Consider the following 24,673-nt stretch of genomic DNA (forward strand, 5'->3'; position numbering starts at 1 on the left):
ACATGCTACTAAACAACAAAATGGTCAAACCAAGAAATCAAAGGAGAAATTTAAAAAAGTACCTGGAGACAAATGAAAATGGAAACACAATGGTCCAAAATCTTTGGGATACAGCAAATGCAGTTCTAAGAAGGAAGTTTAAAGTGATACAGGCCTCCCTCCAGAACAAGAAAAATCTCAAAGGAACAATCTAACCTTAAACCTAAAGCAGCTAGAAAAAGAAGAGCAAAAGCCCAAAATCAGTCCTAGGAATGAAATAATAGAGATAAGAGTAGATTAAGGGAAACAGAGACTTAAAAAACAATAGAAAAGATCACATGAAACCAAGAGCTGGTTGTTTGAAAAGATAAACAAAACTTTGATAAACTTTTACCCAAACTCATCAAGAAAGGACTCAAATAAATCAATTCAGAAATGAAAGAGGAAAAGTAATAATTGACACCACAGAAATATGAAGGACTATAAGATACAACTATGAAAAATCATATGCCAACACATTGGACAACCTAAAAGAAATGAGAAACCTATGAAATTCCAAAACTGAATCAGGAAGAAATAACCAGTTCCTAGTGGTGAAACTAAATTTGTAATAAAAAAAACTCCCAATGAACAAAAGTCCAGGACCAGATGGCTTCACAGGGGAATTCTACCAAATATTTATTTAAACAGAGTTAATAATTAATCTTCTCAAACTATTCCAAAAAAAAACTGAAGAGGAAGGAAAACTTCCAAATTCATTCTGTGAGGCCAGCAGTGCCCTGATACCAAAACCAGAACAAAGGCACTACAGAGAAAACTACAGGTGAACATCTCTGATGAAGACCGATGCAAGAATCCTTAATAAAATATTGGTGAACTGAATGCAATGATCCATTAGAAGGATCATTCACCACAGTCAAACAGGATTTATTCCAGGATGCAGAGCTGGCCTAATATCTGCGAATCAATCAACGTGATACAACATATTAACAAAATGAAGGGTAAAAACCATATGATCATCTTAATAGATGCAGAAAAAATATTTGACAAAATATAACATCCATTTGTGATAAGAACTCTCAACAAAGTGGGTTCAGGGCGCCTGGGTGGCTCAGTTGGTTGGGCGACTGCCTTCGGCTCAGGTCATGATCCTGGAGTCCCTGGATCGAGTCCCACATCGGGCTCCCTGCTCAGCAGGGAGTCTGCTTCTCCCTCTGACCCTCCCTCCTCTCATGTGCTCTCTCTCTCTCATTCTCTCCTCAAATAAATAAATAAAATCTTTAAAAAAAAAACAAAACAAAACAAAGTGGGTTCAGAGGGAACATACTTCAACATCATAAAGGCCATATATGATAAACCCACAGCTAGCATCAGACTTGATGGGGAGACACTGAGAGCTTTTCCTCTAAGGTCAGGAACAAGACAAGGATGTCCACTCTCCCCACTTTTATTCAACATAGAACTGGACGTCCTAGCCACAGTAATTAGACAACAAAAGGAAATAAAAGGAATCCAGGTTGGTAAGAATGGTAAAAAGAAGTAAAACTGTCACTATGTGCAAATACATGATACTCTATACAGAAAACCTGAAAGACTCTACCAAAAAAATTTTAGAACAGATAAATGAATTCAGTAAGTTTGCAGATACAAAATTAATATACAGAAGTCTGTCGTATTTCTATACACTAATAAAGTAGCACAAAGAAATTAAGAAAAAAAACCCCATTTATCATTGCATCAAAAATAATAAAATATCTAAGAATAAACTTCACCAAGGGGGTCAAAGACCTATACTATGAAGACTGTAAGACATGGATTGAAAAAAACTGAAGATGATAGAAAGCCAGACCACGCTCACAGGTTGCAAGAATTAATACGGTACTTGTACAGGAACAGATGCCTAGATTGATGGAACAGGACGAGAGAGCCCAGAAGTAAACCCAAGCTCATACTGTCAATCTGCCATAAAGGTGGCAAGAATATACGAATATACGATGTCTTCAACAAATGGTGTTGAGAAAACTGGACAGCTACATAGAAAGGAATGAAACTGGACCACTTTCATACACCACACACAAAAATAAACTCAAAATGGATTAAGGACCTAAATGTGAGAACTGAAACCATAAAAATCCAAAAAGAAAGCATAGTGCAATCTCCTGGGATATTTGGCCTTAGCAACATTTTTCTGGCAAGGGAAACAAAAGTAAAAATAAACTATCGGGACAACATCAAACTAAAAAGTTTTTGCATACTGAAGGAAACCATCAACAAAATGAAATGGTAACCTCCTGAATGGGAGAAGACATTTGTAAATGAGATGTCCGATAAGGGGCTGGTATCCGAAATATACAAAGAACTCCTACAATAAACCACGGCTAAAAATAATCTGATTAAAAATGGAGAGGACCCATATACGTGTTTTCCTACAGAAGACATCCAGATGGCCAACAGACAGGTGACTGGTGCAGCCACTGTGGAAAGCAGACTGGAGGTTCCTCAAAAAAGTAAAAACAGAAGTATTATATGATCCAGTAATTTCACCGAAGAAAATGAAAATACAAATTTGAAAAGATACTTGCACCCGTTTACTGCAGCATTATTTCCAAAGGGCCAAGATATGGAAGCAGCCCAAGTGTCCATCAACGGATGAATGGATAAAGAAGATGTGGTGTGTACACACAATGGAGTATTACTCAGCCATAGAAAAGAATGGGATCTTGCCATTTGCAACAACATGGATGGATCTAGAGGGCATCATGCTAAGTGAAATAAGTCAGAAAGTGAAAGACAAAAACTATATGATTTCACTTATATGTGGAATCCAGAAAACAAACCAGAAAAAGACAAGAAAATACAGAGAACAAACTGGTGGCTTCTAGAGGGGTGGGGGATGAAAGAAATAGGTAAAGGAGATTAAGAGGTAAAATTTCCACTTACAAATTAAAGAAGTCATGGGGATGAAAATATAGGACAGGCAATACAGTCAATAACACTGTAATGATATTGTGTGGTGATAGATGGGGACGGCACTTTTCACGATGAGCTCTGTGTAACAACTTGATTCACTATGTTGTACACCTGCAACTAATGTCAACTAAATTTCAATTTAAAGAAGAAAACAAGGACTGGGGGCCTAGGTGGCTTAGTTGGTGAAGCGTCTGCCTTCAGCTCAGGTCATGATCCCAGGGTCCTGGGATCAGGCCCAGCGTCAGGCTCCTTGCTCAGCGGGGAGTCTCCCTCTCCCCTCCTGCTTGTGCTGTCTCTCTCTAATAAATAAAAATAAATAAAATAAATAAATAAAATAAATAAAATAAATAAAATAAAATAAAATAAAATAAAAAAAGAAAGAAAACCAGGACAAAAAGTATGAACAGACAAGAACGGGAAACAAAAGGCTAAAAAACATACAAAGGGATGCTGCTGACACTCACTAGGCGAACAAATGCATATAAAACAAGCACACAGAATACAGATGTCAGCAGAGCGCGCTGGAGGGGGCGGCGCGTGCTCGTGCAGCCCTTCTGGAAAGCGATGCAGCTGGGCTTCCACAAACCAAGGACCCAAAGCATGGGCCTGAGAGACGCCCCCCCTGCACCCCTCCAGAGCCCCTGGGGGGGACGTATAGACCAGCCACTACAGGGGTGTTCGTGCCGGCGGAGTGGCAGGAAGTGTCCACCACCGCGGGGATGGGCAAGAAGCAGTGACCGCATACACCAGGACTAACCCCTTCAAAGCCCAAACCAGGTGCACCCCCAGCTGCATGTAGCTCTGAGGGGGGAAAAGGAAGAGAGCCATGCACAATATCACCCATGTAAATTAAAATTCACATCCTCAAGATGATGTGCATTTTAGAATGACAACTATCCATACAAAAATAAACACTCTAGAACGTAGGCCCAGAGGAACAAGGATGGGAGTGGGCATGAGGAGAAAAGAAAACAAGGGATGTTTTATGACAGCGGACCCCACACCGAGGGACACTCACGAAGCCCCTGAGCCAGGAAATGTACAGTACGCAGCACTGACTCAGCAGACCAGGGCCGGGCGCTGTCAAAGCAGGGGTGACAAGCCGGGGAGCTGGTGACCCTTGTTAATTGTGGCAAACAATGAGCAAAACTGCCACTTGCCCCAGCCCGGGCGTGGAAGCCATGCCAACCACGCCAGGGCTCCAGAGGCTGTGGCTGTGAAGAGCCGGAGGGCAGCCACGGGGGCCGTGAGCGAGGGGGCTGCGGAGACAGGAGCGGAGTCCAAGGGTAGGGGACGGACGTGTTAGAAAAGCTACCCACTTCTGCGCCTGAAGGAAGTGAGAGAAACTGGCAAGTGAGGCCCGGAGGCCCCACGGCATCCTGCAGCAGGTCAGGGGTGCGGGCTGCTGAGGGGAGGAAGGGAGCGAGGGAGGGAGAGACTGAGGCAGGCACGAGAACTGCGCTTAATAAATGGGCCACTAAACTGTGGGCACTGACACAGGGACTGAGGAGAAACACACACACACAATGACCGAGGGGACTGCACTGTCAAAAACCCATAGTCAGGCCCGAAGAACATCTGTGACTGTTTGATCCTTCAGACAACCTCCAGGCCAGCAAACTGATGCCAGGAACAAGCCGGCTGCAACAGGTGCGCAGCCACTGGGAAGGCCCCGCGCCCCTTGGGAGCCCGCTTCCCATGGGCCATGGAGACGGTGGACGTCTCAGGGACCACGGCGGTCCGCGGACAAGTTCTTCAGCTGACAGAGGGAGGGGAGCCTTCACAGTTCCTGCCCAGAAACACAGCGAGGGCTGCGGCCGGCCGGGGTCTGCTCTGTGTGTCCCTAATTTCCCTTGGCAAATAGGCATTTGGCAATCGTGTTTTGGCCCCACCATTCTATGCTGGGTGGGATGGGTCAACGTGAAAGACAGTTGGTCTTGTGGTTCAAACACAGGCCTGGTGGGATCCGTGCAGAGTGCTGCCCGACACCCAGGGTTTGCGGACAGTGAGGACTCTGGGACTGGACGGGACTTCCAGGAGCTCGTGGGGCCGATGGGGGAGAGCGACAACACATCAATTAATCCCTGTGCTCCCCTTCATCGGGCTGGCAGCCCAGGCACGCCGGCCCCAGGCTCCGCTCGCAGCCATGCCTGGCCGTGCTGCCTCGCCCTTTGCTGTGGAATCCAGTGGAATGACGTGTGCAACTTCTCTCTGTCTGTGAGGAAATCCTGCCTCTGGACTTCTGCTTTTCTCTCCCCTTCTGCCGGCAAGCATGGCAGCTGGAGCCTGGGTCCCTGAGGGACCACTGGTCTGGAATGCTATTTTAGGGTCTGCTAAGTTATTATGGCAGGATGGCTTCCCCTAACGTGCATTAAGATTACCTTTACAGCCGGACCCAAAGCAGAAGAAAACACAAACAAATTAAAACAGAGCATGTACAGGAGGGAAAACAGCAAAACTACTTTCCATTTTCTCCCTATACTTTAATTTCCAACTGCTGCTACTATGTATAATGTCAGTTACATAAGAGTTTAAAAAAGGCAGGACAAAAGAACATACGTGTCTGCCCTCACGCCATCTCTCACACAGATGCATGACAGGGAAGAGGAAGTGGGGCAGTGTGGGCATTAAAAACAGAAAACAGAACTTCAAAAAAAAGTTTTGAGAAGGACAGAGGATGGTCCTAGGCACTGCCGTAGCTTCTGGACAAGAAAGATTTGCAATTTTATTTTTTATTTTAAAGATTTTTTATTTGAGAAAGAGCGAGCGTGAGCAGGGGGAGGGGAAGAGGGAGAAGCAGGCTTCCTGCAGAGAGCCCCACGCAGGGCTCGATCCCAGGACCCTGGATCATGACCTGAGCCAAAGGCAGACACTTAACGACTGAGCCACCCAGGCGCCCAAGCTGTGTGATTTTCGATGCTAGCTTTCAAACCGTGGCACAATCGCCCCTTTCTGGGCCAGCTCCCCTGGACCTCCAGCACGACAGGAGAGACGGGCCGCTAGCTGTGTGGTGGGAAACTCGGCAAGATAAGCGTCTCGGCAAAGCTTGAAAAGACCATCCTAACTTATATTGCTCCTTACTCTGCTTCTCCATCTCCTGGGGGCAGACAACTAGTCACTGAAGCAGAAGGGAACAGACACTAGGGAGACAGTGGAGGGAACAACAGGCTGAGTGCGGGTTTGGATGCAGAAGACACAGCTGCGTTGTCAGCTCTACTTAGGTGCTGGGCCAGCCCAGGCATGTGATGCAGTCACTGGGTTCTGCCCTGTCACTTACGTTCCCCCCACATTATAAACTTTTCTTGGGGACTGCTGGGAGGCCCAAATAAAATAAGCACAGGAACGCGTGATAGGGCCTAAGGACCGGGCCCACCGCATGCGAACGCCTCACAGATGTGTCCTCCCTCTCCTGCAGGAAGAGTGGAGACAGAACAAGAGGCAGTGTGCAACAAGCAGCAGGAAGCCAGGCTGTGGGGCTGTGGGACGGACACAAAGCCAACTCCCACCTGAACTTTGTGGAACATCTGTAAATTAATTGCTTTGACTTCTTCCAGCTGCTGGCGGAGGGCGACCAGGGTGTCCTGCTTCTCGTGGGTGTCCTTTTCTAGAAGCTTCATGGCAATTTCCATTTCTGTCTTCATTCCAATCTGTAACTCCAGTTCTTTTTCTAGTTCCTTAAGAGAGTATTGATAACAAAAGTGTTACTGAAGTAGACACAGAGGTGTGTTTACCTGAGGCTGTATTCTGGGAACTGCCAGAAATAAAAAACCCAAAGTCAGAATAGGTTAGGGAGATTTATGAGAGTCTGTCTGGAGCACTACTAGATTAAGTTTTTCCCTTTTTCTCTTTGTATAACGAATACTGGCTCTGTATGCGGACAACAGAAAGCTGGTAGGTGGCACTCAGCCTCGGGTTCTAGCAACCACGTTCTTTAATTTTTTTTTAAGATTTTATTTATTTGAGAGAGAGAATGAGAGATGGGGAGCACGAGAGGGAAGAGGGTCAGAGGGAGAAGCAGACTCCCTGCTGAGCAGGGAGCCCGATGCGGGACTCGATCCCAGGACTCCAGGATCATGACCTGAGCCGAAGGCAGTCGCTTAACCAACTGAGCCACCCAGGCGCCCGCAACCATGTTCTTTAAACCTGAAGACTAGAATGCACAGCCTGAAAAAATGTCTGCTCAGCAATGTGATGTTGCCATGTCAGAGTTTTTGGAATGGGTTGCTAGATTAAGGCCAACAAGGGTGCAACCATGCTGAACTAGTTCTGTCCTGGGTAACTCAGGACACATGTCTCTACATCGGTGCAAAGAAACAAAGCAGATCCAACAGCTGGGTCTAATAAAAAACACTGGCTGGGGGGCGCCTGGGTGGCTCAGTCGTTAAGTGACTCAGGTCATGAAACCAGGGTCCTGGGACTGAGCCCAGCATCGGGCTCCCCACTCAGCGGGAAGCCTGTTTCTCCCTCTCCCTCTGCCTGCTACTCCCTCTGCTTGTGTGCTCTGTGTCAAATAAATAAATAAAAATCTTAAAAAAAAAAAACAAAAACAAAATAAACACTGGCTGGGGCGCCTGGCTGGCTCAGTTGGTAGCACCTGCAACTCCTGATCAGGGTTGTGAGTTCAAGCCCCATGATGGGTGTGGAGCCTACTAAAATAACATAAAAAACAAAATACTGGTCGCTGGCATGGAGATTAGGTGGAAAGAAACAGACTAGAGGCTGTGACTGAGGGAGCTGTACTGGCAAAGCAACCATGAATCTGGTCTCACGGTAATCCCTGACAAAGGTTTATAAAATTGGAAAAAATGCAGAACTTAGTGGTAAACTAAGTAACCCCTTAAAAAAAATTTTTTTTTAAAAGGGACAATTTCTGCTTCCCCATGAATATATTTTTTCATACTTTAAAAACTTTATATAGGGCGTCTGGGTGGCTCAGATGGTTAAGCGTCTGCTTTTGCCTCAGGTCATGATCCCAGGGTTCTGGGATCGAATCCCGAATCGGGCTCCCTGCTCAGCAGGAAGCCTGCTTCTTCCTCTCCCTCTGCTGCTCCCCCTGCTTGTGCTTTTTCGTTCTCTCTCAAATAAATAGAGTTTTTAAAGAAAAATTAAAAAACAAACTTTATATGAAAAATTATTATTTTTTTAAAGATTTTATTTATTTGAGAGAGTGAGAGAAAGGAGAGCATGAGTTGGGGAGAGGCAGAGGGAGGAGACTGTCCTCTGAGCAGGTAGTCCGACTCCCGGCTGGATCCCACCACCCTGAGATCATGACCCCAGCCAAAGGCAGATGCTTAATGGACTGAACCACCAAGGTGTCCCAAAAAACTCATTTGTTTTTAAAAGCAGATCTAACCACGTGTGTGAAACGTGCATACGAAGAACCTGGCGGGCTACTGGGGAATACCTTCTAAAGACACTCAGTCCTGCACACTCACCAAACGGACTTTCTTCTCTTCTTTTAGCTGCTTCCACACATCACTATACATTTCATCCAGACCTTGCCGAGTTTGCTTGTAAGTCTCCAGCTCAACTTTTGTGTCTTGTTTTGTTATCTGTATCAAACAAGAACACCCAGAGGAATGGTTTGCTTATGGAAACGAACTACAAGTATTTTAAAATATGCCATAGGGATGCCCGGCTGGCTGAGTCGGTAAAGCATGTGACCCTTCATCTCAGGGTCATGAGTTCAAAGCCCCGCCTTGGGCATGGAGCCAATTTAAACTAAGAGAAAAAAAAATTAAAAAAAAAAGCCATAATTTTTAAAGATGTAGGATAATTCCTATTTTTTAAGCATACTAGAGAAAGGTTAAAAGACATCTCAAAAAATTCTTTGAACTTGAAGGATGAAAGCAAGCCAACAGACTTTTGAAAAGTTAGGTTCGGAAAATGATTTGTATTTAGTTTTCTTTAGAGCAGAGCAGTTGTTCCTAGTGGGAAAGGCCCTCATTCAGCGCGGATTCATTCATCCGGCATGTTCTCCAGCACTGGGTGGGTTTCGAGATGAACCAGCTACGGCCTCTCTGTTCTCCGGTCATCAGGTAAGACGGTGCCAGCCAGCAGCTCTGCAGCACAGCAAAGCGGGTCTCTCACGTCGGGAGGCGCAAAGAGCTGGGACAGCAGGGCGGAGGGGAGGGCCCACCGAAGGGCGCCGGGGGTGGCATCACAGAGCCCCCCGGCACCAGAGCCAAGGCTCCGAGTGCGAGGGCCCACAGGTGGGGGAGCAGCGGGCCATGCGGCCCGCGAGCCGGGTAGGATGGCGCAGGGGCACCAAACACGGCAGCCGGGCACTGCGTGCGGCCTGCGTCACCGCCTCACAGGGAGCTTGAGGTCGGCCGGGAACGCGCGCGTGTGTGACGTGTACGTGCGTGCGGCCTGCGTCACCGCCGCACAGGGAGCTTGAGGTCGGCCGGGAACGCGCGCGTGCGTGACGTGCATGTGGGTGCGGCAGGCGCGTGTGTATGACGTGTGCGTCCGTGCGGCGCACCACCCTGCCGTGGGGCCAGCGTCTCACCTCCACGCTCTTCTCACTTCTTTCGCGAATTAACTCGTTTTGTTCTCTTAATTGTTGCTGCTCTTCTTGAAGCGAACAAATCCGGTCTGTTGCAGCTGAAAGCTGATAAAGAAAGATTTTTATGTTTCTTAACGTCAAAATTAATCTTACTGTTCCAAATTTAAAAGCTGACGTCTGGCACCTTCGCAAGTGACGATGGATTTCCACGTATTTGATATTTTGTTTTTTATTTTATTTCTTGGTTTTGAATAGGTAATATATTGACACAGTTTTAAAAAAATGAGAGCCAACTAGTTAATGTAAAAAATTTACGGACACAAATTATGACAGACACTTGAATGTCCAATACTAGAATAAAGGTTTAACGAATGGCAGTGGGAGCATCAGACAAACATGTAGTTATGAGAATGTCTGCAAAGGCTTTTAATGACTTGAGAACATACTTAGGGTGGAATATCAATACGGAAAAAAGGCAGGTTTATAAAGGATGTTCTCATCTCTAATCAAAAAAAAAAATCACCTAGGTTAAAAATGGGTGGGAAAAGTTGGGGACTATGTAAACACCAATGATAACAGTAGCTCTTACTTAGTAAAGGGATTATGGGCTTTTGTTCTGATTCTTCATTCTTTTCAGTTTTTCCAGCCAAGAAGCAAAAGGATATTTTATCCCTAGAGGGAGAGTGAAAGCCTTCTGGGGGAGGAATCACAACCAAACCACTGAAGACAGGCCCTGGAGAGCATCTTCCTGTCCTTGAGTTACCACAGTTTAGGGCAAAATGTATACAAACAGGACACCTTCACAGACCTGCTGAGGGGAGGCTCTCAGGAGAGGCAGGCAGAGGCGTGAGCACACCCACCAACCTCTCCTTATCCAGCCTCCGAACACAGCCTGGAGAGAGAAGCGAAGGCTGGGGAAGGGGAAAGAAGACCGGAACTTGGCTGTGCTCTTGGCGTCACTCACTGAGGGGGGCCCTGAACCACTGAACTCCTTGCTCCTCTTCATCAACAGCATCTAAGTCCAAGGGGACTCAGAACTCACGACTAACCATAAACTGCTGCACCTAAATAAGAAACTTTAAGGCTCTAGGAGGTGCTAGTTGCTACAAGGGAAGAAGCAGGCAAAAGCTGGACGCTAATTCCCATCCGCTCTCTGAAGACGGAGAGAGCACACCCTGAAGAGAGGGACTTTTCTCTAAAGCATGTTTTCTATTACAATTGTTGGCCTTTAAAGGAAAAAATAACCCAGCTGTTTAGTTCCAAAAGCTAAAATTAGACCGTCACTGAAAGTATGCCACCTCGCCAGGGAGAACAAAAGATCAATCTGTTTGATCTAAAATCAGCTAATGTCTCCACGTGCCAAGTGTTGTATTAGGCACATTTATATAACACTTACCTAATTTCTACAACAACATTGTAAGGTATGGGTTATCATCTAATCTGGGGATGAGAACATGAAGCCCAAAGACCTGCCTACCTAAACTGAGGCTCAGAGGCTCAGACCCACCCAAGGGAAACAGGGTCCTCCAATTCTAAGTGTGGTGAAGCTGCTCCCGGGGAGCCCATCTATGAATGCCACCTTTGAATTTCCTTCTCCTCACACAAATCTGAGCTCCTCTCCTTAAAGCTTTTCAGGGCTGGCCCCGTGGGAGAGAGCGGTCAGTTTAAAGGATGCCTTAAACTGGGCCCTCCATACAGAGGCATGCTCTGCGTCTCTCCTTTGGCCATAACCTGCCTCCACACCGAGGTGGGGGTCACGCCCTGGCCCCTGTCACAGCCCTCTTTCTCCCCAGGGAGACCTGGTGGGGAGGCCCGAGTAGCCAGGGACCGCTACCTGTGGAAAGCCTCAGAAAGGCTGAGCAACCCCCCTCCTGCTAACAGGAGACAAGATGTGTCCACCAAGGAGACTGCCGGGCAGCTGGCAGCAAGCTTTCTTCCTCGGCCTCAGCCCTCCTTCTTCCTGTCCTTTCATTCTCTCTCTTCCTAGTGAGAAAGCAGAGAAAGACCACACTGTGGGGAGACTGGTTCCATGCTCCTGAGAGGCCGAAACACGGAAGGGGTGGGCGAGGGTTACTTTTACCTCATAACAGAGTCTGTGCCTTCTGGGCAGCAAGGGGACAGACTACATCAGAGGAAGGTGGGTAAAGAGGAAGAGAGAAGCACATTCACCACAGGAGCTGGGCTTTCCCAAGGACGCCTGGTCTTCCCCGGGTGCACTGTGAGGTGGTAAAACCTAAGTCCCTTAGAACTGGCTCATGATCAGCTGCACTGGCTCACAGGAAGCCCCAGACAGCGCTGAACACGGACATTCTGAGGATGCAGAACTCTGAGAACGCCTGACCCCCCCATGCAGTTTAATCCAAACTTAGCAATTCCCATTCCGACCAGCGAGAAGCTCTGGTCGGATACACCAACCATACCGTCTCTTCACCTTGGGCCATTCTGTTCTAAGAACTTCAGTAAGTTACAAACCTCTTCTTGAAGTTTTGAATTCGTCTTTTCCAAGCCATCTATCTTGCTTTGAAGATCCCCAACTGTGCAGCTAGAGAAAACAACACATTAAGTAACAGTGAGCTTATAAAGGCTGTTTCCCCAGGCTGTGAACAATGAGAACAGATTCCTAGGTTTCCTGTGGGATGGATGGAGAGCCAAGGGTCTCCAACGAACTCAGAGATGAGAATTCTAAATATGTATGTATGGGTGCGTGTGTATACATTTACTACAAAGATTTCAATGTCTTTCCCCCAAAATATGCTATCCATTTCTTTTTTAGCCAACTGGAAAGGAAATAGTTTTTTTCTCCCTAACACGATACATGGGAACCAAAATGTGCTGGCGGCCACGTATACAGATCAATATCTGTAAGAAGATATTGGTACTTTGGGGTTGTAGGAGCAAAGGTGGTTTTTTAATTTTTTTTTTTATACTTTGCCTCATTTTTCAAATACTCTTTAATCCGTACTACTTTTCTACTGAAAAACATGTCAAACGAATGTAAATTTGATAAACAAAAATACAGCAACATTAACAAGCAATAACTTCCTTTTTGGATGATGTGCCAGGCCCTGTTTGTTCTAAGCACTTTCAATGCATCAGCTCATGTGACCCTCCCCACGACACTGTGGGCAAATCTTACTGTTACCTATTTCACAGATGAGGAAACCGTAACTTTACACTAGAAAACTCACTCACGTTCATCCCCCTCTGGAGGGGCGCCAGGATCTGAACCCAGGTGGTCTGGCTCCAGAACCTGTACTTTTAGGCAACAGGCCCTACTGCCGCAAACTGGTGCGTTTTGCCAGTGAGGGGAGGACAAAGAAACAAACCTGGCGAGGCTAATGAATCAAGGTTCGAGCATTGAAGCGGGGAGAAAAATTAAAACACAGTGACACAAAATGAGAAAGGGAACACAAAAGATGTGGAGGGAATTACAGGGTTTTTGCTTTTGTTTTTTTAAGTAGGTGCCAAACTCAGGGTGAAGCCCAACGGGGGGTGGGGTGGGGCCTTGAAGTCATGACTGAGATCGAGCCCTGATCCAAAATCAAGCATCAGATGCTTAACTGACTGAACCACCCAGGCTCCCTGGGAATTACAGATTTTAAAAGTATACAATTTTCAGTTTTTTTTTTTTAAGGATTTTATTTATTTATTTGACAGAGAGAGGCACAGCAAGAGAGGGAACACAAGCAGGGGGAGTGGGAGGAGAAGCAGGCTTCCTGCTGAGCAGGGAGCCCAATGCAGGGCTTGATCCCAGGACCCTGAGATCATGACCTGAGCTGAAGGCAGACGCTTAACGACTGAGCCACCCAGGCGCCCCACAATTTTCAGTTCTATCCCAACTATATAACTTAGAAAATGTCACTAAAATTTATGCTTTTCTTAGAAAATCTAAATGACCAAAAGAGACATATCCTCAGAAGGAAAAAATCCAGATAACCAAACTTAGGAAAAACTGAGAAGTTGACAAAGTACTGCCTCAATAAAGGCTTTGAGCTTCACATTTTCTGTTTTAAGAAAAAATTTTTTAAAGTCATTTCTACACCCAATATGGGGCTCAAACTCACAACCTTGGGATCAAGAGTCGCATGCTCCACCCACTAAGCCAGCCAGGCTCCCCGAGCTTTGTGTTTTCAAGGAGCAAATAATGCTCATGAACCAGAAACTCTTCCTAATTCATTTTGTGAAGCTGCATAAACCTGACACCATGCCAGAGAGGAAAAACTACAGAATAATTAGGTCAGTTTACATATTAAAAATGATTATTAAAACTACTCTAAAGGCATGCCTGAGTGGCTCAGTTGGTTAAGCGTCTGCCTCCCCGTCAGGTCATGATCCCAAGGAGGGTCCTGGGATCGGGCTCTGAGGTAGGCGCCCAGCTCAGAAGGGTATCTGCTTCTCCCTCTCCCTCTGGCTCTCCCCCCACTCATGCTATCTCACAAATGAATAAAATCTTTAAAAAATAAAACTACAATCAAGTAGAATTTATCCCTGTGATACAGAAATGGCTCAGTATGAAGACGTCTACTAATCAAATACAGATTAAGGGATAAAAGTCATGATTATCTTAATGATACGAAAGAGCATTTGCTAAAATCTGACATCTGTTCCTTATAAAAACGCTCCATAAATGAGGGACCTATCAAGAATCTCTCACAATAGCAGCCAACATCATACCTAAGGAGACCGTGGAGCAGCTTTCCCCATTCTGCAACGACGTGCCAGCTCCCTGAGTGGTCTCACGGGTGCTTGGGGCAGCCGGGCTGCTCCTGTGGAGCGGAGCTACCGTGCACCGCACACTCTCGGAGGGGATTCAGAGACATAGTGACAACAGGTCTCCCCACCAATCAGACTGAGCATCTCTGCCCGCTCGCTACCAACACCGCCATCAGCTAGTGCTTCATGAAAGAGAGCAGCAGCTTTCCAATAAAATGAAAAATCAAGGTACAGACGCCTGCTATTTGCTACTGAACTGTTGTCAAAGGTCTAGCCTGGTGGTTTTCCAACCCTTTTATCATCCTGCCCCGGCACCCCAGAGGGATGTGTGCTGATTCCCATCAGGAACAGTGAGTGCTTCCCAACTTCCAACTGGGTGGCTGAGGGGCGAGGGGTGGAGATTCAAGGTGTAATCTGTTTGCTTTCTACATTGTCTCACTGCACAAAACAAAAAACCCAAGAATTCCCAAAGCTCCTTATCAAGAAATCATACTTCTCCAGGGCGCCTGGGTGGCTCAGTTGGTTAAGCGACTGCCTTCGGCTCAGGTCATGATCCTGGAGTCCCAGGATCGAGTCCCGCATCGGGCTCCCTGCTCAGCAGGGAGTCTGCTTCTCCCTCTGACCCTCTTCCCTCTCATGCTCTCTATCTCTCATTCTCTCTCAAATAAATAAATAAAATCTTTAAAAAAAAAAAAAAAAAAAAAGAAATCATACTTCTCCAGTCTGTACACACAAGCATGATAACCTTCTTTCTTGGATTGGGAAAAAAGTCAGTTATGAATATATATGGCGATTCAAAAATGTTCCATGAAACGATTATCAGGTATTGAGAAGGAACTGTAACCCTGGAAAAAGGACCGAGTCCTACCTTAAGTGCCGGTTAAGTTCTTCCACATAATTTTTTTGATCAAGGACATCAGTAATTCTTTCGTGCCTTTTAAAAAGAGCATAAAAAGAGAGAAATTCCATTAATTCGTGGCTAATACTTTGTAACCATCCCCCAATGTGCCGATCACCTTGAAGAAGTACCAGTATCATCAGGAAACCAAGGGACAGTCAGACCTCAGTAATAATGTCTGCCTGGTCCCGGTCCCAGAGTGAACAGAGAGCAAAGCTGGCCAAGGGGTGGGGTGTGGTGGAGACAGCAGCCAGGGCTTTGGGAGATGCAGAAACGTGAGCAGGCCTCGGGCAGACACCCTCCTGCCCTGGCAGGCCAGGCATTTGGGAAGAGGAGAGAAAGCCATCTGGCACGCAAGATGCAAACACCAATGGCCATGGCAAATGGACCTCCCTCGAGGTGGCAAATGGCCCTCCCTTGAGGTGGCAAATGAAGTAGCCCTTGTCGTGCTGAGGGAAAGAGGGTGGCTCAGAAAAGGAGACCAGAGGCTTTCAAAACATAAAGCTGACCGGTCTGGCTAAAAAAAAAGAAAAGGCTTGAACATTTTAAAGTTAGACTCCCCCCCAGCCCCCAATTTCTTTACATACATACATACATACGTATGTTCACACAGGTGCTGCGTTATTCAGCATGGTCGATTTTTTTCTTTTACCTGTTCTGCCCTTCACATAGCTCTGCAGGTAACCCACATGAATAGTCTGTTGAGCCTATATGCATATGATCATAATATCCATCTGTTTTATATAGATAGGATATGTAATTGAAACACAAAAAATATATTAGGGATTTCTTAGGTTTGTTTACAAAAATGATATATGGTTGACCCTTGAATAATGCAAGGGTAGGGGTGCCAACCCCCGCATATAGCTTTTGACTCCTCAAAAACTTTACTAATAGCCTACTATTGACTGGAGGCCTTACCAATTACATAATCAATTAACATGCATTTTGTGTGTTATTGTGCATTATATACTGCAGTCTTACAATGAAATAAGTTAAAGAAAATGTTATTAAGAATATCATAAGGTGGAGGGGGGGTGCCTGGATGGTGCAGTTGGTTAAGTGGCTGACTTTTTTTTTTTTTTTAAGATTTTTATTTATTTATTTGAGGGAGAGAGAGAGAACGAGAGAGAGAGAAAGCACATGGGAGGGGGGAGGGTCAGAGGGAGAAGCAGACTTTCCGCCGAGCAGGGAGCCCGATGCAGGACTCGATCCCGGGACTCCAGGATCATGACCTGAGCCGAAGGCAGTCGCTTAACCGACTGAGCCACCCAGGCGCCCCTAAGTGGCTGACTCTTGATTTCAGCTTAGGTCTGATCTCAGGTTTGCGAGATCGAGTCCCGAGCCAGGCTCCACACTCAGCGCAGCGTCTGCTTGGGATTCTCTGTCCCTCTCCTTCTGCCCCTCCCTCCCCTTCTCTAAAATAAATAAATCTAAAAAAAAAAAATCGTAAGGAAAACACATTTACAGTGCTGTAGTATTTATTGAAAAAAAAATCTGTGTATCTTGCCATTTGCAACGACGTGGATGGAACTGGAGGGTGTTATGCTGAGTGAAATAAGTCAATCAGAGAAAGACATGTATCACATGACCTCACTGATATGAGGAATTCTTAATCTCAGGAAACAAACTGAGTGTTACTGGAGTGGTAGGGGGTGGGAGGGATGGGGTGGCTGGGTGATAGACATTGGGGAGGGTATGTGCTACGGTGAGCACTGTGAATTGTGCAAGACTGTTGAATCACAGTTCTGTACTTCTGAAACAAATAACGCAACACATTTTAAGAAAAAGGAAAAAGAAGAAGATAACAGGAGAGGAAGAAAAGGGGAGTATGTCAGAGGGGGAGACGAACCATGAGAGATGATGGACTCTGAAAAACAAACTGAGGGTTCTAGAGGGGAGGGGGGGTAGGTGGATGGGTTAGCCTGGTGATGGGTATTGAGGAGGGCACGTTCTGCATGGAGCACTGGGTGTTATGAACAAACAATGAATCATGGAACACTGCACCAAAAACTAGTGATGTAATATATGGTGATTAACATAACAATAAAAAAATTAAAAAAAAAATCTGTGTATAAGTAGACTTGTGCAGTTTGCACCTGTGTTGTTCAGGGGGCAACTGTATACACTTCTCAGTATCATACTTTCCTCACTCGATAATACCTTGTGGAAATCCCTGTAAGTCTACCCTACCCTGTCGGTCAAATTTGTTATGTCTGCATAATATATCACAGAGTGGAATATTTTGAATGTTCCATAATTTATTCAATTATCTCCTTATTGATAATCAGTTTATTTCCATTTCTTTACATTAACTATATATAAATTTTATTTTTAAGTAATCTTTACACCCAACATGGGGCTCAAACTTGCAATCCCAAGATCAAGAGTTGCATGCTCTACCGACTGAGCCTGCCAGGCACCCCAAGCATGTATTTTTGTTTAAGTCTCAAGTGGGTGAATCCTTGTACTCAAGATGCCTGAAGCATTAATGGGGTTCCCACTGCCAGATAAGGTGTGCTGCTGGGACAGAGACTGTGAAAATCCTTATGGGAACATGTTGGAAAGACAGGTGGTAAAAGTGTCAAACACAACCCAAGGGTTTACAGTGAAACTACCCCCCATGCCGGCCTCCCGGCCAATTCCTCTCCACGCAGCCAGTGTGAGCAGGTCTATCTGCTCCTCTAGAAGTGGGCCATGCGCATGGAAGTGCAACATATGAATACGGATGTATATTCTTTATCATAATTCAAATGGTAGCATGTTATACACACTGTTTGCTTTGTTTCTCTTTTTTCCCAGAATAGCTCCTTTAAAAGAATGCTCTTGTTAGCAGCATGAAGGAGAGCTACACGTGGCATGAAGAGACACCCAAGACACACCAGGGTCAAAGAACAAGTCAGTCCAAGGGCAACTTATGTCTACATAATAGTACCGTCCCATTTATATTCAAACAAACCACAAGGCAAATTATACTACCAACAAATATATCCCCGCAAGGCATTTAGAAAAGCCGTGGGAGGAGACACGAGCAGCTTCCTCTGAGGGGACTGAGCTGGAGATGGGGGGGCAGTGTGAATGGGGACGTTTCACTTGTCCTCTCTATTCTGCAGAGCTCAATTCCTTGCACATGGGAATATTAATGTATTACTTCTGTAACTAAAAACGCCCAATGAAAATGAAAATGGCCCACAAAGCAAACACAAATGTAGCATTCTTTGCCGAGAATTTCATGAAACATGTGAGCGCAGCATGCAGCATGGTACTTACTCTTTGCCACCATCAAGATCCTGCACATCCTTAAGGTAGAGGGAGAAATCAATCACTCCAACCTGATTGACATAAAATGTACAAGTTTAAGTAAGAGAAACTTGTCCCGTTTTCCACAAACCTTACATCTTTAAAATTCAGGGTATTTACATTCCTGTCTCTTTCCTACAAACATCTAGTTGGGCTAAATAGCTCTATAAAATAGCAATCAACTGAACAAACAAACCAAGAGAAAAATAACCCTACCACCTTCTAGAAGAAAAACGTATTAAAAATCAGAAATTAGGGGGGAGTGCCTGGGTGGCTCAGTCGGTTAAGCAACTGACTCTTGATTTCGGCTCAGGTCATGATCTCAGGGGCGTGAGATCAAGCCCCGCATCGGGCGCCATGTTCAGCAGGGAGTCTGCTTGAGATTCTCTCTCTCTAAATAAATAAATACATCTTAAACAAAAATCAGAATTTAAAGGACTATTCCGAAATTTTACTCCCTTGTCAAGGTTAGTTTTGTGTATTTATTCAACAATCAAGTTGCTGACAAAGATCAACAAAGTTCTTCAGGTACAAAGTATTAAAAAAAAAAAAAAAAGAGGCCTGGATCACTAGACCAAGATGGTACGTAACCTTAACTGACATCTCTGCCTCCTTCCTTCCCTAAATTGTGGGTGAAATGGTCCCATCCCATTTTCCAGGGGACATTCTCTGCTGCTGTGGAGAACGAGGGAGGACCCAAACCTCTCCCATCTGAATGTCAAGGGCTTTGTCCAGAAATAAAGCACTCGGGAGAGAATGAGGGGCTGGTCTGCCACTGTCTACTCCAGTGTGAGTAAATGAAGCCACTCCTATTTGAAAAAAGGGAAAACTGCGTCCATCAATAGAGAGATATTTATCACTCATTTAACAGGTGAATCACAGATACCTATGCAACTGTAACAAAGAATGCTGTGGATGGATGTATAATGACATGAAGAAAGCTCCAGGAGAAAATGTTAAATCCCAGGACGATAGGTATAGCATTAACTCTTTATAGTATCACCATTTTTTTTAAAAAAGATTTATTTATTTGAGAGAGAGAGCATGAGCACGGGGCGGGGGGGGGGGAAGGAGCAGAGCAAGAAGGAGAAAGAGAAATCTCAAGCCGACTCTGTGCTGAGCCCAAGCGGGGCTTGATCCCACGACCCTGATATCATGACTGGAGCTGAAACCAAGGGTCGGATGTTCAACCGACTCAGCCACCCAGGTGTCCCTATAGTAACACCATTTATGTTAAAGCCAGAGCCACGTGTGATGGTTTCTATAACTTCCCTGTCGCACCTCCCACCAATCTACATTCCCGACCCTTGAACCTGGGCAGCCTCACGGTCTGTCTTGAGTAAAAAGCAGCAGAAATGTTGCTGTGATTTCTGCAGCAGCCACGTTAATAAAGGCAACAAAAGCTTTTTCCTGGCTCTCCCTAGAGGCGCATATACCTTTGAAGTTCTGAGCTTCCACGGAGGAATTCTGGCTACCCTGGAGCCAAGAACACGAGGACAGAGGTGCCTAAGAAGCCTTTGCTGTTCCAGTCCCAACTCACTGAGTCCCTTCTCAGCCCCAAGACAGACAAGCAAGACAGGAAGCCTCAGTGATTGCTGCCCCTGCCACCAACCTGCCTGCAATCACAGGGCCCTTAGTCAAGAAGTGCCTGCCTCTCTCAGCCCAGTCAACCCCCAACCGTGAGATACAGTGATGACTACCGGTTACCTGGCTGGTGATTCCTTACCCAGAAATAGGAGTGAGAAAGGATTTAATCTGAAACAAAACCTATGTATACATAAATGCATAGAAAAAGTAGAACTGGTTCTAGAAAGACTTTCCCCTCAGGTTTTACCGTCATCCATGGGGATGAGTGGGATTGACGGGGGAGGGGAGAAGGGGAGTTTCAATTTTACTTTTCACTTGATATGCTTCTGTATAAACTTTTTTCAACAAGGATGCATTTCTTTTGCAATAAATAATAAAAATAAATAAAGGGCGCCTGGCTGGCTCAGTGGGTGGAGCATGAGACTCATGATCTCGAGGTTGTGAGTTCAAGCCCCACGATGGATGTAGAGATTACTCAAAAATAAGATCTTAAAAAAAAAATTAAATAGGGGCGCCTGGGTGGCTCAGTCATTAAGCGTCTGCCTTCAGCTCAGGTCATGATCCCAGGGTCCTGGGATCGAGTCCCACATCAGGCTCTCTGCTCTGCGGGAAGCCTGCTTCTCCCTCTCCCACTCCCCCTGCTTGTGTTCCCTCTCTCGCTGTATCTCTCTCTGTCGAATAAATAAATAAAATCTTTTAAAAAAATTTAAATAATAAAATTTAAAAAAATTAAGTAAAAAAGAAATACATTTTCAACTGCGAAAAAACCCAACAATAGAAAGAAGGAGAGAGGGACGCCTGGGCGGCTCAGTCGGTGGAACATCTGCCTTCGGCTCAGGTCATGGTCCCGGGGTCCTGCGATCTAGTCCCACATCAGGCTCCCTGCTCTGCGGGGAGCCTGTTTCTTGCTCTCTCCTTGCTCCTCCCCCTCACTCATGCTCTGTCAAATAAAATCTTTCAAAAAAAAAAGAAAGAAAAAAGGAGCGTTAGCACTCAAAGTAGACATTAATGGATCAGGAAGCAAATAAAGCCCTTCTCCCAAGGCAGAACTGGTCCGTAAAAGTAAGAACTGGTTCTTCAAATTCAACACAGTAGACAAATTCTATCCAGTACGATCAGTATTTAGTAGCAAGTGCACAGTATGCAAATGTGAAGAGTGAGATTTTAAGAAGCTGTGAGGGAACACTCTCATGTAACTAATAGATCTGAATGAAATAAATGACTTCTGGAAAAATACAAATGACTAAAAAATTGTCCCAAGACAAAGGAAACCCACAAACCGACCAAAAGCTAAGTAAAAAATTAAAGTGGTCAAAAAACTAGGACCAAAAAAAAAAAGCATAAAGCCGAAGAGATCACACCAGGAAGAAACCTTCAGATAGAAAAATAATTCCTGCTCTTATAAACAGTTCCGGAAAACAAGAAAAAAACATTATCCAGCTTATTTTATGAGATTAACACAATTCTGACACCACAAAGGGACAAAGACCTATTAAATCTAGGCACACACTAGAAGAATCACACACGATGGCCACTTTGGGTTTATTTTAGGAATGCAGGGGTGATGATATCACAACAGGAAACCTCTGAATGAATTCACTTAAATTTATGGGTTAAAAGATATGACATTTCAAAAGATGCCAAAAAAGGGTATGTGATGGCCCTGCACGCTCATTTTTAATAAAAACGTAAAATAAATTAGACTGGAATAGTACTTTCTGAACATGAGGAAGAAGACCCCTGAGACATCAGCAGCAAGCATTCACGCATCATGGTGGCATATGAGAGGCACTGAGCTGAAGAACAGACCAGGGAAATGTACAGAGGCCTGGAATCACTATACTGTACACCTGCAACTCATATGATGCTATATGTTTACTAGAATTAAAAAAAAAAATTCTACCGTGAGCACAGACACACATACAGAAATTCTATTTAAAACTAAAAACGAATGAAACAGCTGACTACTGTCATTTCAGAGGACTCTTCAAGGGTTCCCTCAGACTGTCTCTTAAATAATGGTAATAACGATAAATAACAGTACAGGGACGCCTAGGTGGCTCAGTCAAGCTCTGCCTTCGGCTCGGGTCATGATCTCAGGGTCCTGGGATCCAGCCCCGCGTCGGGCTCCCTGCTCTGTGGGGAGCCCTCTCCCTCTCCCTCTGCCCCTCCACCCCCACTTGTGCTCACTCTAATAAATAAAATCTTAAAAAAAAAAAAAAAAGACTGTTGCTGACATAGGATAAAGAGATTCAGAGACTAGGCTTCTGAGTCCAGAAATAAACCTCATTGGATTATGGATATTTCACACATAAAGGTGTGAAATAAAGGTGAAATTTCAAATTAGTAGAAAAATGTACTCGATACATGATATTGAGAAATCGGTTTACTGTTTGTAAATGAAACCTAGACTCCCATTTCACACTATGTCAAAAGAAATGACAGGCATTATTTAAATGTAAAAAATACAGTTGACTTAAAAAATCAGGTTAATTTTTAGATGGGAAAGGACTTTCTAAGCATAATACCTTAGATGGTATAAAGAAAAAGTCCATTAAGCGTGACTGCTGGGGCGCCTGGTTGGCTCAGATCATAGAGCATGTGACTCTTGATCTCAGGGTTGTGAGTTCAAGCCCCACACTGGGCATGGAGCCTACTTTAAAAAATAAATAGGGGTGCCTGGGTGGCTCAGTTAAGTGACTTTTTTTTTAAATTAAATATTTATTTATTTACTTATTTAAAGATTTTTATTTATTCATTTGAGACAGAGAGATACAGAGAGAGAGAAAGCATGAGCAGGGGGAGCGGCAGAGGGAGAAGGAGAAGCACACTTCCTGCTGAGCAGGGAGCCCGACATAGAACTTGGTCCCAGGACCCTGGGATCCTGACCTGAGCCGAAAGCAGACGCTTAACCATCTGAGCCACCCAGGCGCCCTAAAAAAATTTTTTTTTTAAAGATTTTATTTGTCAGAGAGAGAGAGAGAGACAGCGAGAGAGGGAACACAAGCAGGGGGAGTGGGAGAGGGAGAAGCAGGCTTCCCGGTGAGCAGGGAGCCTGACGTGGGGCTTGATCCCAGGACTCTGGGATCATGACCTGAGCCGAAGGCAGTCGCCCAACGGACTGAGCCACCCAGGCATCCCTAATTAAACTTTAAGAAGATTTTATTTATTTATTTGAGAGAGCACACTCGTATGAACAGGGGGAGGGGCAGAGAGAGAAGGAGAAGCAGACTCCCCACTGAGCGGAGAGCCCAACTCAGGGCTCAATCCCAGGACCCTAAGATCATGATTGAAAGAAGATGCTTAAAGCGACTGAGCCACTCAGGCATCCTTCGACTGATTCTTGATTTTGGCTCAAGTCATGATCTCAAGGTTGTGAGATCAAGTCCTGCCTCGGGCTCTGCGCTCAGCGGGGAACCTACTTGAGATTCTCTCCCTCTCCTTTGGTGGTGCATGCTCTAAGATAAATCTTTAAAAAAAACCACATTAAACATGCTTTTAAAAAAATGTAAATCTGAGGAGTTGTTTTGGTCTATGAGATTGAAAAAGATCAAGAATGCACATCATGATGTCGTAATACTAATGTAGAATGTTTACTTTAACACAGAAATCCCAAAATTTATTCTAAGGAAGTCAATGGACAACAGTACGAAGACATATGAGGATGTGGTAATACAGTACTGTGGTAATACAGAATCAACCTTAGTTAAGTAAGGTACTGGTTAAATAAATTACAGTATGCTCATAAAATGAATACAGGCATACATCGTTTTATTGCCCTTTGCTTTACTGCACTTCCCAGATACTGCATTTTTACAAGTTGAAGGTATGTGGCAGCTCCATGTTGGACAAGTCTATCAGCACCGTTTTCCCAACAGCATTTGCTCCCCTCATGTCTCTGTGTCACATTTTGGTAATCACGTATTTCAAACTTTTCCTGTTTCTACCTTTGTTATGATGATCTGTGATCAGTGATTATGACTCACTGAAAGCTCAGAGGATGGTTAGAATTTTTTAGCAAGAAAGTATTTTAAAATTAAGGTATGGGGGCGCCTGGGGGCTCAGTCGGTTAAGCATCTGCCTTCGGCTCCGGTCATGGTCCCAGGGTCCTGGGATCGAGCCCCACATCGGGCTCCCTGCCCTGCGGGAGGCCTTCTTCTCCCTCTCTCTCTGACATTCTACCCTTGCTCGTGCTCGCTCTCTCTAATAAGTAAAATCTTAAAAAAACACAAAACTTTATATTGACTTTTTAATTTACTTAGCTTAATTTTTATTTTTATTATTTATTTACACATTGTTTTTTTAAAGATGTGGTGCTATCCCACACTTGACAGGCTACAGGACAGTGTAAACATAACTTTTACATGCACCGGGAAACCAAAGAGTCATGACTCACTTTATTGAGATATTTGCTTAATTGCAGTGGTCTGGGACCAAATCCACAGTCTCTCTGAGGTAATGTTTCTGCTGTGCAGCCGTTTAAATGGCTCATATCTCTACTGACATTGAGAGCCATGTGGGACATAGTGTCAAATAAAAAAAAAATTACAAAATGGTGTGTGCCTGGAATAATTATATTTTGGTTTGAAAAAAAAAGTCCAAATACCTCTAAAATATAAAAACACACACACACCCTTATTCATGTGTTGAAAGGACAGATATCAAAATGTAGGATTAAATTAATTAGCTCTCTCTGAGTAATGGGATTCAGTGTGAGG

At 44.8% G+C, this 24,673-nt stretch overlaps 1 protein-coding gene across 2 annotated transcripts in view; it reads right to left on the minus strand.

Moving 5' to 3' along the window:
* The window catches only part of RUFY1 (RUN and FYVE domain containing 1), a 60,023-nt gene that overhangs the window by 17,636 nt on the left and 17,714 nt on the right, over nt 1-24,673 (minus strand). For both annotated transcript variants that reach the window (XM_028092619.2, XM_028092617.2), the window contains exons 6-11: nt 18,339-18,400; nt 15,039-15,104; nt 11,930-11,999; nt 9,461-9,562; nt 8,385-8,501; nt 6,456-6,623 (exon numbers count right to left, since the gene is read on the minus strand). In XM_028092619.2, the coding sequence (XP_027948420.1) occupies nt 6,456-6,623; nt 8,385-8,501; nt 9,461-9,562; nt 11,930-11,999; nt 15,039-15,104; nt 18,339-18,400 (585 nt within the window). The remainder of the gene's footprint in view (nt 1-6,455; nt 6,624-8,384; nt 8,502-9,460; nt 9,563-11,929; nt 12,000-15,038; nt 15,105-18,338; nt 18,401-24,673) is intronic.

Source organism: Eumetopias jubatus, unplaced genomic scaffold (genome assembly GCF_037043125.1).
Source record: "Eumetopias jubatus isolate StellerSeaLion01/CBP00866 unplaced genomic scaffold, mEumJub1_p1.0 scaffold_5, whole genome shotgun sequence".
Classification (NCBI taxonomy): Eukaryota; Metazoa; Chordata; class Mammalia; order Carnivora; family Otariidae; genus Eumetopias; species Eumetopias jubatus.